Here is an 18,691-nt window from a genome sequence, read left to right as displayed (position 1 = left end):
CCCCACCCAGACTATGGGAGGTCAGGATCCCCACCCAGATGGGGGGATAGAAGACACAGCATGTACCTCCCTGCCCACTATGGGAGGTCAGGATCCCCACCCAGATGGGGGGATAGAAGACACAGCATGTACCTCCCTGCCCACTATGGGAGGTCAGGATCCCCACCCAGATGGGGGGATAGAAGACACAGCATGTACCTCCCTGCCCACTATGGGAGGTCAGGATCCCCAACCAAAAATGGTAGGGTTCCTTTTCAAGAAAACCCTCAGCCAATCTTTTCCTGCTAATTTGGTCCCCCGGTTAAAAGTGAGGGCAAACGTTCTGAAAGATCAAAAGCCAGTCTCCTTAAGTCTCACGTGCTAAAACCATACAGCATTCTATCCGTGACCATGCTCTTTAATTTCTCCAACAAAACTAACTCTTCTTTACTGAATATAGGCTTGAATCTCCAATATTCTGAACATTTTTTTTTCTTTTAAATCTCGTTGATGTCCCATCCAGACACAAGCACAGGATCCTACCAAGAGGAATGCTTACAAACCATGGTAATAATATTCAAACAACAAAATGTTACATAACCAGAGAGATGATTTACAATTTACAAGGAAAAAATATATTGTCTTCCAAACCTAATGCTACACATTTGACTGTTTCCCTCTCAGTTAAGGAGAATAAACCCCTTTCCAAGACAAAGACAGAAAGCAACTAGGAAAACAGATATATCGGGATTAGAAGACACAGCAAGTGACCTCTTGTCCGACATGGGAGGTCAAAGTCAAAGACCCCACTACCCAGGCAAATATAAATCTATTTATTGCATCCACGATTGTACCACTACACGATAACAGCACCCACGTAGTTATTTAACGTTAATGGTGGATGCAATGAATTCATTAAATGCACAAATCTTTAAAGAGAAAAATTATCATCTCCCAAAACTATAACTATACATTTGACTGTTTCCCTCCCAGTCAGGCCATGACAAACTAAATAATCTCATTCCAAGACAACGACAGAAAGCATGTTGGAAAACAGATATAAGGGGATAGAAGACACAGTTTGTACCTCCCTGCCCACTATGGGAGGTCAGAACCCCACCCAGTCCCAGCCAATGACTCCGGCCAGGCCATGACAAACTAAATAATCTCATTCCAAGACAAAGACAGAAAGCAATTGGAAAACAGATACAGATAGATAGAAGAGACAGCAAGTACCTCCAACGTCCACTATGGGAGGTCGAAAACCCCACCCAGCACAAGTGAATGTGTTAACTTTTTATTATAGACTTATGCGTCGGGATGTATTATATGGCAGTGATTTCCCATAAATGAAATGGCCTTGCTGTGGTATTGTCCTGATTTAATTCTGATTGTTATCCAATTGTTTTATCTCTAAATTTGACTGACGGGAGTTCGTTTTTGTTTTTTGTTTTAAAGGTTTTACGACGCTTGCAACACATTTAGGTTATATCAGCGCCAGTAAAAAGGAATAAAATGGGATAGTAAAAGTTCTAGAATTACAATTGAAGCATCCAAGACATCGGGAAACTGGGAACAAATAGGGATCAGATGTAGATTCCAAGAGCATACCACCAATGTACTTAGTTTGAGATCACCTATAAGTCTCATCCCGACACAAGAATAAAATCCAACAAAGAGGAACACACTCAAATGCTTACATTATACATTTAAAAATAAATATACTAATACATAACAGAGAGATGATTTACAAGGAAAAAAATATCATCTCCCAAAACAATAACTATGCATTTGACTGTTTCCCTCCCAGCCAGGACTCCGACCAGGGCCAAGAAAAAAACCAAGTCATCTCAATTCCAAGACAAAGACAGAAAGCATGTTGGAAAACAGATATAAGGGGATAGAAGATACAGTGTGTACCTCCCTGCCCGCTATGGGAGGTCAGGATCCCCACCCAGGACGGGAGTTCAATGGTATATCAGATGACATTATAATTATAAGACAATGACTAAATGTGTCTTCTTGGAGGAAAGGAGTTGATTCTATGTAACCTGTATGGACAGTGTGATTCGTTTTGGATGGAGTTGGTCAGTAAGGAGAAAGAGGTCACTGCTTAGAATAAACTATATGCTCTCATAATTCTGAATCATCTTTTGACCACATACTATGTCCGTCTGTTTGAGCAAATCATGTAATTGAACTGTACCACTGCCCAGTGTTAGTTGTAATTGATGATTGATACTGCAATATTTGTAGTATGTCCAGTAACCTTGTTGGGCGATTGATTTTGTTCCTGTAAAGAGGTCATAATTAATAGGCAGATAGGTAGTAAATTAAGATATTAAAAGCTTTCACAATATTGGCTTTTAGTTTTTGATGGTCAATAAAAGCTTGTCCAAATGTTTATTCTCATGAATTATTTTAACACATAACGACATAAATCATATCAGTTTACTGTTATGACTAACATAACTGTTGGACAGAAACGGATATGGTTTTAAAAATATACAGACCTAACAAAACCAAGAATACATAAAAAGATTTTTTTTTGTTTGTTGCTTTAGGTCTCTTCCAACACAATTGAGGTTATATGAGAGACCGCTGAAACAAAAAAAACAAGCAATCTAACAAAAATAGTACAAATGTAAATCAAAATCATAACCTAAAGATATCATAAGCTAAATTATAAATAACCAAGAACAAACAGGCAGAAGATTTACAGAAAAAAAAATATCCCCTGTCAAAAATACAATCACAAACCAAAGAAGCTGGATAGGCTAGTAAAGAGAAGAAGAAACGACATCACTATCGGATCGTACACCCTTGCGAACATCATAGGTATATGATTCAAGGGTGATGCTCCCATCCAACCACCCGTACATAAAAAGAAAATCAACTGCCAATATGATAATAATCCACAGGAACATAGATGCATATATATGTACTTTTGATATTTATTAAAAGTCTTGAGATACTGCTGATGAGTTTTGAATAACGAATTTTTATCTAAGTGCACCAAAATTTACAAGCACTTCAAATTAGATCCATACTTTGTGACATTTAAAGAAAACTGTAAACCACAAGAATGTCAAATTTGCACTGACGTTTAGAAAGACAACTGATTTTTAAAATGAAAATAATAAAGTGAAAGAGGTTGTTATTGTTTCCCTGTTATTCCAACATACAGTGCAACCCCTGGATAACGACATCGCCCAGGGCAGAAAATTTATGTCGTTATCCAGGTTTGTTTTTGTTTTTTGTTTTTAAGGGTTTTACGGCGCTTGCAACACATTAAGGTCATATCAGCGCCAGTAAAAAGGAAGAAAATGGGATAGTAAAAAGTTCTAGAATTACAATAAAGCATCCAAGAAAAGGGAAGACAAAGGGGAATTGGATCAAATAAACAGGTGTAGATTCCAAAAGCACTCTAGCAAAGTACTTAGTTTGAGATCACCTAAAAGTCTCATCCAGACACAAGCACAGGTCCCAACTAAGAGGAATACACTCAAATGTTTACAAATCATATAATATAATATGTAAACTAAACATAATACAATGCATAACAGAGAGATGATTTACAAGGGAAAAAATATCATCTCCCAAAACTATAACTATACATTTGACTGTTTCCCTCCCAGCCAAGGACTCCGACCAAAGTCAGGACAAAACCAAGCAATCTCATTCCAAGACAAAGACATAAAGCAATTGAAAAACAGATAAGAGGGGATAGAAGACACAGCAAGTACCTCCCTGCCCACTATGGGAGGTAGGAACCCCACCCAGTCGTTATCCAGGGGTGTCTTTGCCGAAAATGAAAATATATTTTTATTTGTATCAATAATAACTAATACATACATTATATAATACTTAATGCATACACTACAACATCTGATAAGTACATTATATATCATATATACATACTTATATGAGGGATATAACCGAGAGATAACTGAAAAGGGTAAAAAACATCACCTCTCATTTTTAAAATGCACAACATTGTTTTTGTTTTTTTTTTGTTTTTAAGGGTTTTACGGCGCTTGCAACACATTTAGGTTATATCAGCGCCAGTAAAAAGGAAGAAAATGGGATAGTCGAAAGTTCTAGAATTACAATTAAAGCACCCAAGAGAGAGTAAGACAAAAGGGGAATTGAGAACAAATAGGGATCAGATGTAGATTCCAAGAGCATACCACCTATGTACTTAGTTTGAGATCACCTATAAGTCTCATCCGGACACAAGCACAAAATCCAACAAGGAGGAATACACTCAGATGCTTACATCATACATTAAAAATAAATATAATAATACATAACAGAGAGATGATTTACAAGGAAAAAAATATCATCTCTCAAAACAATAACTATGCATTTGACTGTTTCCCTCCCAGCCAGGACTCGGGGCCAGGGCCAGGACAAAACCAAGTAATCTCATTCCAAGACAAAGACAGAAAGCATGTTGGAAAACAGATATAAGGGGATAGAAGACACAGTATGTACCCCCCTGCCCGCTATGGGAGGTCAGGATCCCCACCCAGATGCACAACATTAGCCATACTTGAGTGACACACACCATGCTCCTCAACCCAGGATTTTCTTCAGACTTTTTTGTATAACAGCACTCAATCCATCCAGATAGCAAGTGACCTCGATAGTTTTGTCCTACACATGAGACGGTCACTGTCATCTTGTTTCAATTTGGCAAAGACGAAAACAAAACAAACAAACAAAAAATAGATAGATCAATAAAATACAGCAAAAAATAAATAAAAATAAAATCCATGCAAAACTATTTTACGTCAATGCAGAAAGTTACAGAGTGTATAACATTGCACTCTGCGTATAAAGTCTACATTTATATGAAACAGCAAAGTTTGTGTTATTTCAATCTAGGTGCCCACTTGTCCTTAAAACCAACCATATATTGATGATGTGGGTAGGAGTAGTTGCGTATGGCTACACCTCCAAATGTATTTCGTCAACCCAGCTTCTAAAGTCTTCCTCCGCCCTAAGGATTGTTTCGTAGCCACCTTCTAGTTTAGCGACTGGACAGGAGGACGATGTGATCGCTGGTCTCTGGGGCCGCCTGACATTTCTGGCAGGTATCACTGTTTCCAAGTTTCCATCTGCACAAATTTGATGCAGTTCTGCCAGTTAAGAAGAGGCGGTTTGAGGAAATCCAGTATTTTCTGGCTTTACTGAATGCAGGCACTCTTTAGGTTGGATCTTTAATGATGTTTCCTCCTTTTGGTGTTTCCCTGTTCCACATTTCTCTCCAGTTTTCCTCCACACTGCTGGAACAGCTGAAGATGAGTAGCCAGACCAAGAATGATCCAAACCGGCGTCCAGACAAAGTTCTTCCTTCTCCTGGATCCACACCTCCAACTCAATGAAGATGATGTGGGTAAAAAAGATGCACTGCCAGCCTGACGTGGATATCCACTTATCAAGACTAAATAGAGGAAAGTGCCAAAGCATGGAAATAAACTTTAAAGCACCTCTCACTACAAAGTCATGACAAATGTTAAAAAGAGGCAGCAGCTCATCTGTCACACGTTATTTATGCACTGAAATAAAAGACATCTTTTTATGTAAAAAAATGAGTAAAGAAGAAAAAAAGAACAAAAAATACAATCAGCAAAATTAGGGTACAGGAAGAAAGTTAAGGGTACATGGAAGAGACTTGAAAACAATCAGCACTGTCTAACGTGGGTCAACAATGATACAATACTCTACTTTTATAGTATTAGCAACAAGAAAATCTCAAATCACTTTCGGAGACCAACACAGAAATCTCTAACAAGCTGGACATTCATTTTTGTGTCTGTTGATAAAATTATTTTGCCTACACAGCCGTTTACTGCTTTCACTTTAGTTCGACAGGTAAATTTTGCCGGACGCTAGTTCATAACATATGGCGAGTCACGGCCTCTGTCGAAAGGGAGACTGAGCAATTTTTCCTATTTTGATGATTTTTTTTCTCAAGTTCAAAGTGGCGTAGAAAAGATGCTATTTGATGTTGCAATAAGATATTTTAGAGTCATAACTAGTGATCTACATACTTTTATTTGATATAATTTTAATAGATCATTTGGGATTAGATTTTATAGGAAATAACCATAAAAATGGGTCAGAAATTTTAATTACTTCAAACGATATAATCAAAAATTACATAGTTATCTGAGTTTATACAAATAAGTGAGAAATACTGCAATAATCATCAATATTCACAGAGTAGAAATATATAATCAAAGTCGTTTTGTAATGAAGCATTGTTGAGATATCCGCTCACCTGTACAGCAATATCCTTTTTTGACAGCAATAAAAAACATGCGTAATCACCGAATTGTAGTGGTTTGTTGATCAAATGATCAAAACAAACTGGTTTTAGTAATGGCAATTGACAATTCTTAGGAAAAGATAGATATGTTAAATGCATTCCTTTGACGTTTGTATAGATCTAAACTATATAATAATAATAATAATAATAATAATAATAATAATAATAATAATAATAATAATAATTTTCATGAAAATAATATAGTGGCTATCACCTAAACGCCTTCTAATTTTGGTAAAACGCAATAATTTCTCTTTAAAATATCGTTCTAAATGCCCGTTTAAAAAAAAAATTGGAATTCGCCTTAATATGTCCACTCTGACAGAAAGGAAGTAAAAAAAAAAAAAAGAAAGAAAGAAAGAATAAAGAATTTTACTGAATCATTTGCTACCAAAGAATTGACTCATCGCCTGTTTCCGAGAGTTTTATTTAACTTCCCAACGCCCCAAATTACTATCAATTCATTCAATATAATCTACTCCTCCCCACTCCACGCTCTCCGACAATTTCCTTTCATGTCCCTCAAACTGCCTTCTTTCCATGGAGCGTCCAATCAGCTTTTTACAATTGCCCATTTCCAATTGGCTGCTGAATAAGGACAATTCTAATTTCAATTGTCAACCACTCGGTCATCAGCAAAGTCAAGAAAGCTCCTCCTACTCAAATCACACATACCCACGAATATGATAGGCCTTGTAGACCAGTCACTGGTCTTTGATGTTACACAACCATCCGCCAGCTTTGATCACATCGCTTTTGATGATGTCACTCAATATCCATCTTCTTCTCTCAACCCCGTTGACTGTACCACGAGTCAACATAAAAGAATATCGTGGTGAGGTGCGAATCGTGAAGATGGAATGACGTAGCTGTGTTAAAGTTATAGGTTCAAAGTTCAATTGTCAGAGAGAACAGATGAGAGATTAAACTGAGGTGGTAAAATGAAAATTGTTTCGTGGTAAAACGTTGCATAAATTAGTTTTATGTACACCAACACACACACACACACACACACACTTACTCTCTCTCTCTCTCTCTCTCCAGTGCTGCGACAAAAAAAAGGACGCCGACCAGATAGCTAATACTATTTAAAATGGACATTTGTTGAAAATGGTCTGCTTATTGAACAACCGAAGCATCGTGGATAACAGAAATTATCATTGTGAATCAGTTGAATCACGTGATATCGATGTAATACTAATACTAGTAATAATCATATAATATCAGTGTATTTATCTTACTCTTGATCACCACTGTAATAATAATAATAATAATAATAATAATAATAATAATAATAATAATAACAATAACAATAACAATAATAATAATAATAATAATAATAATAATAATAATAATAATAATAATAATAATAATGATAATAGTAAAAAATAAATAATATCCATTTTTTGACAATAAAAAATCGTGATAAACGCATTGAAATAGATGGGAGGGTGGGGGGGGGGGGGAGAGGATTAATGATCAGATAATCAAAATGAACTGTTATTTTAAATAAATTGACAATCATAGGTAAAGATAAGTTATAAGTATTCCTTTAAACTTTGTATAGACGTCTAGATCTTAACACATTTTTATACTTTTTATTAAAAACCTCACGATTATTGTAAGGAACAGCTGATTGTTACATTTCACAGCAACAGCATCTAATTAACCAACGTTCTGTTTTCTTTTTTTCACCGTTGGAACTTCACCTCCTAATTCTGGAGCAGTTTGCATGAAATGTTTTTTAACCACATATCTCATTTGAGCCCTTTCACAGCTTATTTGACAGAGTCCATTTGCATTGAGACAATGCTTGTTTTCAGTATGACCATTCATCTGAGTAAAGAAAAAAAATCATTAGTTATTATTGATATTGATGATAATGATGATGATGACGATGATGATGATGATGATAATAATAATAATAATAATTGTAATTATAAGAGTTATAATAGTATTATTGATTGTTAGTTAGATGCCTGCTAATAATAATAACGTAATAATTTTCCTTTAAAATATAGTTCTAAATGCCCGTTATTCAAAATGGAGTCCGCCTATATACCCACTCTGAAATATTTTTAGCAAAAATAAGATAGAGAAAGAAGTTTACTGTAGCATTTGCGGCCAAAAAAAAATGGATTTATCACCGGTCTGCGAGAGTCTTATTTGACACCTAGACAACGCCCCAAATTACGTTCAATTCATTTCAAATTTACTCCATCTCTCCAGCAATTTCATCCCATGACCACCAAACTGATTTCTATCCATGGAGCGCCAATCAGATGTTTAAAATTACCTATTTCCAATTGGCTGCTGAAAAAGGACATTTATAATTTCAATCGTCCACCAGTCGGTCATCGGCAAAGTCAAATAAGCCCCTCCCACTCAATCACATTATATCCCCTCGAAACTTCGGCCTTGTAGCGCAGTCCACCGGGCTTTTAATGTTACACAATCATTCGCCACCTTTGATCACATCGCTTTTTGATGTCATAATATATCTAGCTACCCTCTTTTCCCACGCCCGTTGACTGTACCAACGGGCGATGTAGAAGAATATCGAGGGAAGGTGCGAATCGTGAAGACGGAATGGCAAATTGGTGTGAAAGTTATAGGTTTAAAGTTCAATTTTCACAGAGAAATCATGAGAACTTGACTGAACAAGCAATAAAAATCGTTCCGTGCTTAAAATGTGCGTACATGAGTTTTATCCGCACACACACACACACCCTCCCTCACTCCCTCTCTCTCTCTCTCTCTCTCTCTCTCTCTCTCTCTCTCTGAGTGTGTGTGTGTACTACTACTACTACTACTACTACTACTATTACTGCGCTATCATCATCATCATCATCATCATCATCATCACCATAAAACAACATCAACAATAACGTTATCATCACAATTGGACTCGTGTTCTCATGTCTCAGGAGTTTGTCTGAATACGGGACTATTTTGTTAGCCAACAAATGATTAGACAAGATGTGTTTACACATTCATTGTGCAGAAACCGGTCATTACAAGTCATTGAAATAAATGCTATATTAAAAGTAGATTATTACTCTTACATTTACTACCATGTGTTAGGGTAACAAAACTCAGATAACATCAATTTGAATTTTTTAAACAATTAAAAATATTTTTCAGGTTAATTTTAAATAGAAAAATATACATTTTTCAAGAGAGAATAAAGTATACTCACCCTTTCTTGATATCAATTAAAATAATTGTGTCTTGAAGATGAAAATGTGGCCGTTATATCCATATAAAATAGAAAAATATAGAAGAAGTGTATGGTCAGCAATTGCAGTGTAAAAATGAACGATTTTACGAAATCTGTCCTATAGCCTGACTGACAATGAAATCCAAGCGGTGCATTCTACCTGCAGGGATAAATATAGGCCAGTTTTCACGTTCTGGACATCTGTTATGACGTAACCACACGGTGGTCTCCCCGTCATCGACGGTGGGTCGTTCCCATTGGGGGTGAGGCGGTAGTAAACTAAAGTGAAAGATTTCTAGTGTAATAAACGGCTGTGCCTATGTTTGTATTGAACAGAAAAGAAAGCTGCCATAGTTCTCAATGCGGCATTAAGTATGTTAGTGTGTCATGCACGTCTTTGTCTGGAATAACACAAAGCGTGTTTGACCTGTGTCTTACACACACGACGCCTCACTCTAATTCTGATGCGTACCAGTACCAGTGAGAGACTAGCGAGGCAGTGATGGCCTGAGGCTGTTAGTTATATATCAAAATCAAACATGCAATTATGGGTGGGAACGATGGAATGATGTTTTTTTATGTTTTTAAGAGTTTTACGGCGCTTGCGTCACATTAAGGTCATATCAGCGCCAGTAAAAAGGAGGAAAATGGGATAGTAAAAGTTCTAGAATTACAATAAAGCATCCAAGAAAAGGGAAGACAAAGGGGAATTGGTTCAAATAAGAAACAGGTGTAGATTCCAAAAGCACTCTATCAAAGTACTTAGTTTGAGATCACTAAAAGTCTCATCCAGACACAAGCACAGGCCCCCGCTAAGAGGAACACACTCAAATGTTTTACAAATCATATATAATATAAAGAAGGCATAATACAGTGCATAACAGAGAGATGATTTACAATGGAAAAAAAATATCATCTCCCAAAACTAACTATACATTCGACTGTTTCCCTCTCAGCCACGGCCTCTGGCCAGGTCCAGGACAAAACCAAGTAATCTCATTCCAAGACAAAGACAGAAAGCAGATTGGAAAGCAGATATCAGGGGATAGAAGACACAGTATGTACCCCCCGGCCCACTACGGGAGGTCAGGAACCCCACCCAGGAAGGATGGAATGAGAAGAGATGCATGAGCAAGATAGTGAGGAGTGATTAGGTACTGGATTCATGGGTAAAGATGTCACGTGCTGAGTGTGTTATCAACAATGTGATGTGCTGACTTTCTCTTCTAAATATAGCAGAAACAACGTAAAATCGTATGCCACCTTTGAATCAGACAAGACACACTAAACACTACAACTCATTATAATTAGACGTTACTAAAACCACCAACATTAACCTCCCTCACATTCATCTTCATATTCTTTGTAGAATACACAACACAAATCTGGAAACCACAGAAATATCGAACAAATAGGCCTAGTCCGACTTAAGAGATTTTCACATCGCACTGTATGTTTACTTTCATTGTTAACAACGTCAACTATTTTACTTAAAATTATCATCATAAATAAATTCAACTCTTGGGCAAAATGAACTTGGTATCGTGTTATCATGCAACTCAAATTTATATTGCTTGCGTCAAGCATCTAGTACTTGCAAACAATAATAATTCTATATTGAAGGCAATTGTGAACAATCCACACTGACTTTGATAAAAAGCATATCATCTTTAACATATTGATTATTTGAATTGTCAATAACAGAATGAGCCACGAAAAGGGGGCAGCCACTAGCCACATTCATCTCAGCTCGCTGTGGTCTCTGGAAACTAGTACTGCTTGGGTCTGGCAGAAACTCATCTTTCAGGTGTCTCTTCTGAGGTGATTGATCTAAAAGCACTAAACTTATCTGAAAAAGAAATGATTAAAAAGGAAATAGTCAAGTTGGGAAATCTGAAATTCTTCAACAGTTTCTTTAATTTTAAAATGGAGGCAAAATAATAAAATTGGTCGAGCACCATATACAGTCCACTCCAGATAATCGCAACACCTTGGGATCAGCGGAAATGTTGCGATAAACCAAAGTAGCAATTAACCGAAGTTGAGTTTCCTGCCAGTCACCCGCTGTCTTCCTTTTCCAGTCTGTGCAATTGTGGTGTTGGCCAAGCTCAAGTGCAGTGATTGAAGTGTTTGCCTACCCCTCACCCCCACCCCACCCCACCCCTCACCCTCATCTTATACTTAGACTCTTTGTTTAATATCGCGGGGCATTATTATGTGTGGCCACCTTCCCGAATTTTTAAAGAAAAATAGAGAGAAAAAGGGAAGGTGCTCTCAAGTATTTCGGTTTAAAGAAAGCCCTGCTTAGAAGTATTTTTGTTCATCGTAAGAATTAGTACAAAGATAATGAAGAAACTAACACAATTTATTAAATTCTTTGCATTTAAGGTATTTTTCGGTTTCGCTTCATTCGGTTTAAAGTAATTTTACTGTAATGATATGTTTGTTTTTAAGGGTTTTACGGTGCTTGCAACACATTTAGGTTATATCAGCGCCAGTAAAAAGGAAGAAAATAGGATAGTATAAAGTTCTAGAATTACAATTAAAGCACCCAAGAGAAAGTAAGACATAGGTTGTTGTTTTTTGTTTTTAAGGGTTTTACGGCGCTTGCAACACATTTAGGTTATATCAGCGCCAGTAAAAAGGAAGAAAATGGGATGGTCGAAAGTTCTAGAATTACAATTAAAGCATCCAAGAAAAAGTAAGACAAAGGGGAACTGGGAACAAATAGGGATCGTATGTAGATTCCAAGAGCATAATCAATGTACTTAGTTTGAGATCACCAATAAGTCTCATCCGGACACAAGCACGGTCCCCACTAAGAGGAATACACTCAGATGCTTACATCATAAATTCAAAATAACAAATATAGCAATAATACATAACAGAGAGATGATTTACAAGGAAAAAAATATCATCTCCCAAAACAATAACTATGCATTTGACTGTTTCCCTCCCAGCCAGGACTCCGGCGAAGGCCAGGAAAAAAACATTCCAAGACAAAGACAGAAAGCAAGTTGGATAACAGATCACAGTGTTCCAAATTGCTTCTCAGCGATCTTTTAGTCTGAGTCACTGAACCGTGAAGTCAGTGATTTCACGGCAGGTAATCTTAATCCTGGGTGCATTCCTTACTAATCCCTATCTTCCGTTTTTTTGTGTTAATTCAAACATTTTTTCACCCCGATAATTGAATATAACATTATATTTTTTAGTTGAATATCACTTACCCTCCTTTGCTGCACATCATTGTGAAATTTTCATCAAAATAAGTTTATTGGTTATGTTGTAACTTGGGTTATAAAAGTATGTACATAATAGAATTTTGAAAAGTGATTTCTCAAATATAATTAGTGATATCTCATTAACCAAACGATAGATTTCCTTCGTTGATAATTTATAAGTTTTTAAATTTTATTGTCTTTTTGGTGTAAAAGTTCGGTTAGTGCGCGAAGCGTATTTTATTTTTTATGATTTTTTTGGTTTCACCTATCAGGTAAAAAGGGAACATACACTTGAAATACACTTAAAGATCTCAATTCACTATGTTGTTTATGTGCTAAAGGTGCACTAACAGTTAAAGAAAAGGCTAAAAATAGGAAAAACATTTTTTGTAAAGACTTCAAAAATGAAATCAAACTGTTCTTTGACATTGATATTGGAACGGACCTTAAAAATAAACATTCAGAAGTTATATGCTATAAATGTGAAAAGAAAATGAGAGACATGAAAACATATAAGAGTACTAGCAGTTGTAGAATCTTACAAGACCTGTGAATTGCTCACTGATGTGCCTCAAGAGAAAAAAAGAATGGGAAACTAAGATCCCAATCACAGAAGAAAAAATAGCCTTAGTTCATAAAGAGAAACTGTCAGAACGATGTGGGCCAGTCTGTAGTTCTCTTGATGATATATTAAAAACAAACACAATCATATCTCAAGTATGTCATAGTCGTAGCTTCATAGGAAATCATTGCCATAGATATTACACACAAGACGTTTACAAAAAAACTCACTGAAAATGTCGTTTCTAAAACATACATGTATACAAACAATAAATTAATCAGAGATAAAGCTGAAACTATAAACAAATGTTTTGATGAAATAAATGGAGCTTATTCTGAAATACATTCACTAATTTCTCACACAAAACCAGTCACAGAGACAGTAATAGAAAGTGTTAATAGCAAGATAGAGAAATATATGACAATATACCGTAATTACTTTCCCCAAAACACCACATATTGGAAACCCATTGTATACCTTTTATGAAGAAATATACTTTTGGTCTAGGTCTTTTAGGAGAACAAGGAGGTGAATTGTTACATTCAACAATTTCAAAAATTGAAAAGAGAACACAATCAATGAGAACATAATAATCTCAATTAAAAACAATAATAAAAAGTAACCTCCTGTAGGTTTCTCCTGATATCATGTCGTATGTGCCCCCCAAAAAAAGAAAGGTCGAGAGAAATGGAAATTTGATGAATCAAACAAAATAATACTTAAACATCTTAAAAATTTGACAGATTACGTGGTTAAACTTCCTCTAAAAATAGAGCTGTTATTTGTATATTTTGAGTTATATGTTGCTTTCTCAATCCCCTCCCCTTTTTTTTTCTCTTTTTTCTCTATCCCTTTCTCCCTCCAACTATCCTCCGTTCAATAGCTACATCCTCCACCACAAATCTTTTTGTTCTTTCTCATACCTAAACAGATCCATACACATACCAACACACACTAGCAACTCCCTATCTCTAACACAAACACACACACACACACACACACACACACATACACAAATATAAACACACACATGCATTGACACGCAAATTACTCAATACGCAAATTACTTAATATCAAATTTATAAATGGGTTTGGACGTATTAATAGACTCTACTAGTTTTCACAATGACTTTTAAAATAAAATGAATTCAATTTTTTGTAAACACAGTTAAAGTGCTGGGTATCTGCTTTTTAAAGAAAGTGAATATATAATATTAAAGTATGTTTGATGGCATTCTAACTATATTCTGTAATCTGGAGTTGTAATACAAGAGAGATTGCATATTGAATCCTCAAGGATGTCGAATGTTGAATGGGAGGGTTCAAATATCAGACGGAATAGTAAAATAACCAAATTTCCGGCACATGTGAAATTTTGTGAGTAATTAGAAATAGTCTTTGACTTTTAATTAGTGAATTTTTTTTCACTTTGGTCGTTTAAATTTTTAGATAATTAAGAGTTTATTATGCATGTTTGAGTGAATCTTTTTTCAAAAATACTCTGAAAGTTAATGCTTAGTGTGAAAATTATATACATCTTATTATTAATAAAATTATATCAGAATAAAAATCATCTTCTCCTGTTTCTAAGTAATCACTTTGTATTTATAAATAACATTTTTAAAATAGTTAAAAACAGGTTTAAAAACCATAACAAAGGTTGATAATTTCAATAGCCACAAAGGGCTCTGACTGAATACCAGAAATAGGTGAAGCGTGACAGTATGCATTGTGAGAGCAGGGGTAAAGCGGGCTGAACTAAAAGATCGCTTTTGGAACACTGTGAGATATAAGGGGATAGAGGACACAGTATGTACCTCCCTGCCCCACCCAGCTAATAATGATGATATCAGTAATAATAATGATTATAATAATAATAATAATAATAATAATAATAATAATAATAATAATAATAATAATAATAATAATAATAATAATAATAATCATAATAATAATAAAACATAAAAATAATAAAAAATAATAATAATAATAATAATAATAATAATAATAATAATAATAATAATAATAATAATAATAATAATAATAATAATAATAATTATTATTATAAAACAGTGGTCTCCGTTTATAAGCAGTCCTCCAGAATCAAGCAGAGCAGGCTCATAGCTGGATCATGCTTATATCATGCAAATTCAAATTTGTTTTTTGTTTTTTTCTCTGAGTTTCCAGACATAAACATAATGGTATGCACTGGGTTGAAAGCTGGACACTGCCATTGGCCCGTGGAAAAAGTCTTTTCAGACCTTTTTAATTTTAATCTATTTTTTTTTTAGTTTAAACAACCTCTCTCTTTTCTGCTCCAATATGCGACACCATTAAGCCTTAGGTGTTGGACGCAGGAAAAAGAATAATCTTAATAAGTGGCATTTGTATCGTATCGCGCCTCAGCCCAATATCATCAGGATCTAGGCGCTTTGAGATTGTTGCTTGTCTGAGTTTTGATTGGAGGCACCTGTTTATGTCATCCTTTGTTTATGTAAACTGGTTCAGACTCTGATCTCAATGATTAAGTTGAAAATAAAGTTTAATTTGATGATTTTAATTTTTATAGCATGTTGAGCATCTGAAGTTGTTGGTGCAGACTGCAAGTATAAAGCACAAAATAGACTTGTCAACAGATGCATGTGTGGAATCAAGAATGTCATAGAAAGAGTATAGATGCAAACCATATCTTCATACATCATGTTGTTAGTACACTTAATATCTCTGTAAACAAAAATATAGTCATCAAAATGACTGTCTTGACGATTATGAATTATGACCATATTTGAAGACAATCTAAGCCCTCACTTCCTTTACCCAATTCCACTTCCACATCCAGCACTGTGCCAACGTCACCACAAAATTGATCAATGAGCCCCTTTATATATATATATATATATATATATATATATATATATATATATATATATATATATATATATATATATATATATATATATATATATATATATATATATATATATATATATATATATATATATATATATATTTACCACAATGTTTGAGACAGTCTACATTAATGTTTCAGGCTTAATTCGCCATCGTCAGGACTGAGTTGTTTTGTTGACTGTTGTTGTTTGTTGAAGTGGTTCCGGTTTGTACCATATTTGTATCAAACACGATTCAATACACAGCTCCGCACCGTTGAGCACTCTTAGACACAAAATGGACACTACAAAAGAAAGTACCATATTTGTATCAAACACGATTCAATACACAGCTCCGCACCGTTGAGCACTCTTAGACACAAAATGGACACTACAAAAGAAACAAACCGGAACCACTTCAACAAACAACAACAGTCAACAAAACAACTCAGTCCTGACGATGGCGAATTAAGCCTGAAACATTAATGTAGACTGTCTCAAACATTGTGGTAAATATTTAAAAATAATAATTCGCTCCATTACTACATGTCGAGCACTTTTCGTACCATATTTGTTTGTTTGTTTGTTTTTAAGGGTTTTACGGCGCTTGCAACACATTTAGGTTATATCAGCGCCAGTAAAAAGGAAGAAAATGGGATAGTAAAAAGTTCTAGAATTACAATTGAAGCATCCAAGAGAAAGTAAGACATAGGGGAACTGGGAACAAATAGGGATCAGATGTAGATTCCAAGAGCATATCACCAATGTGCTTAGTTTGAGATCACCTATAAGTCTCATCCGGACACAAGAACAAAATCCAACAAAGAGGAACACACTCAAATGCTTACATTATACATTAAAAAATAACAAATATACTAATACATAACAGAGAGATGATTTATAAGGAAAAAAATATCATCTCCCAAAACAATAACTATGCATTTGACTGTTTCCCTCCCAGCCAGGACTCCGACCAAGGCCAGGAAAAAAACTAAGTAATCCCATTCCAAGACAAAGACAGAAAGCATGTTGGAAAACAGATATAAGGGATAGAAGACACAGTGTGTACCTCCCTGCCCGCTATGGGAGGTCAGGATCCCCACCCAGGTACCATATTTGTATCAAACACAATTCTATATATATATATATATATAAAAACCTTCCATCTCATTAAAACAAGCTCTACGAGAAAGAGCAAGATCATGTTTCAAGTTTTGTAAACCATTCCATCCACATTTTGTTATTCCTTACCCATCTTACCTTGAGTTGAAAAGGCCAGGGCAGCAAAGCATCATATTCCCCTTTCATGACCACAAAGTAAAGGGACACGTGAGTCCCTTTACCTATACCGTCACCGTTCAGATAAACCCTTGCACACATTTTGTAGCCAAATCGACCGCTGTAAAATGGCTGGCTGTACAAGGACACAGTCTTTCCTTGGAGTGCATCCTAAAATGATATTGAACAATGTCTTATTAGTATTCTTCCAAATTTATAATAAGAAGAAATTAAAAATACGTTTTCTTCAACACATTCACTAAATAACAAGTCATGTGACTTGATCTTTCAAGGTTCCCACTCAAAACCCATTTAAAAATTCAAGACTGCCAAATTGTTTTCAAGACCAATAGTTTCTCCACAACAAAATTTTTGTATTGACTGAATTTTTGTTTCAAATAAAAGTAGTCAATGTCTTCATTCGAACTGGCAGAGTGGTTTTTCATTGCCGTTCACACACACCACCAAATCTCAGCATCAATGACATCAGACTTAAACACAAAACTATCTAATGATGATGGCTTTGGCATCACCTGTGCCTGCGTTGAATCAGAAGTGCAAAAGCTAGTAGACGTAGACGACTTTGCAACAATGTTAAGTAAGGACTGCCTGTCACTCCTAGATATAGCTAATGCTAGTGACTTGTGATTGTTCCCTTGCATGTGGGAAGTCAAAGCAGAACTTCCCATGGTCTTTATATAAAGAGTCTTTTTACACAATATGCAGTATGTTTCAAGATTGTTGCTAGTATTTTTTAACCAGTCTTTGAAAGCAGGCAAAGCCAGACATTTGGTCCAGAACTCCTGGAATGTTCCACCAGGCATGACGATTTAGCAGTTAACTTAACATAGCTTAATCAGTGATGATAATAGTAATTTATCAAAAAGGAGGAAAATATCTCAGTCTCTCAAACACAAGCAAAATGTAAAAATAACAGGAATGTTTTGTATTATGTAATATATTACTACTAGTATAAATCCATTCTTATCATTAGACATAAATTTACTTTTTGCAAACATCTATTGAATAGTCCTTTTCATATAACATTTTAAAGACCTACAATAATATTCGAATAAAAGGCCAGAAAGTGTTGTTTTCTTTTGATTTTTACTTTATAAAGCAGGCTACACTATCTTTGGTATGGAAACCTAGTGGTTATGAATACAACCAAAGAATCTCTCAAATTTCAAACCGTAGTCCAAA

The 18,691-nt window shown here is 35.2% G+C and overlaps 1 protein-coding gene across 2 annotated transcripts in view; it reads right to left on the bottom strand.

Annotated features, from left to right (window-relative positions):
* Positions 1–7,996: 7,996 nt before the first annotated feature.
* The window catches only part of LOC144970573 (TNF receptor-associated factor 3-like), a 36,557-nt gene continuing 25,862 nt past the window's right edge, over positions 7,997–18,691 (bottom strand). Inside the window, exons 12-13 of one of the 2 annotated variants that reach the window (XM_078910343.1) lie at positions 17,471–17,659; positions 7,997–11,385 (exon numbers count right to left, since the gene is read on the bottom strand). In XM_078910343.1, the coding sequence (XP_078766469.1) occupies positions 11,149–11,385; positions 17,471–17,659 (426 nt within the window). In that variant the 3' untranslated portion in view covers positions 7,997–11,148. The remainder of the gene's footprint in view (positions 11,386–17,470; positions 17,660–18,691) is intronic. The other variant, XM_078910350.1, reaches the window with a different exon arrangement.

Source organism: Berghia stephanieae, chromosome 1, assembly GCF_034508935.2.
Source record: "Berghia stephanieae isolate SIO BIC M18660-M18661 chromosome 1, UCSD_Bste_1.3, whole genome shotgun sequence".
In the NCBI taxonomy this organism is placed as follows: Eukaryota; Metazoa; Mollusca; class Gastropoda; order Nudibranchia; family Aeolidiidae; genus Berghia; species Berghia stephanieae.
Note: the sequence above shows the minus strand (reverse complement) of the source record. Positions and strands in the feature narration are given on the sequence as shown.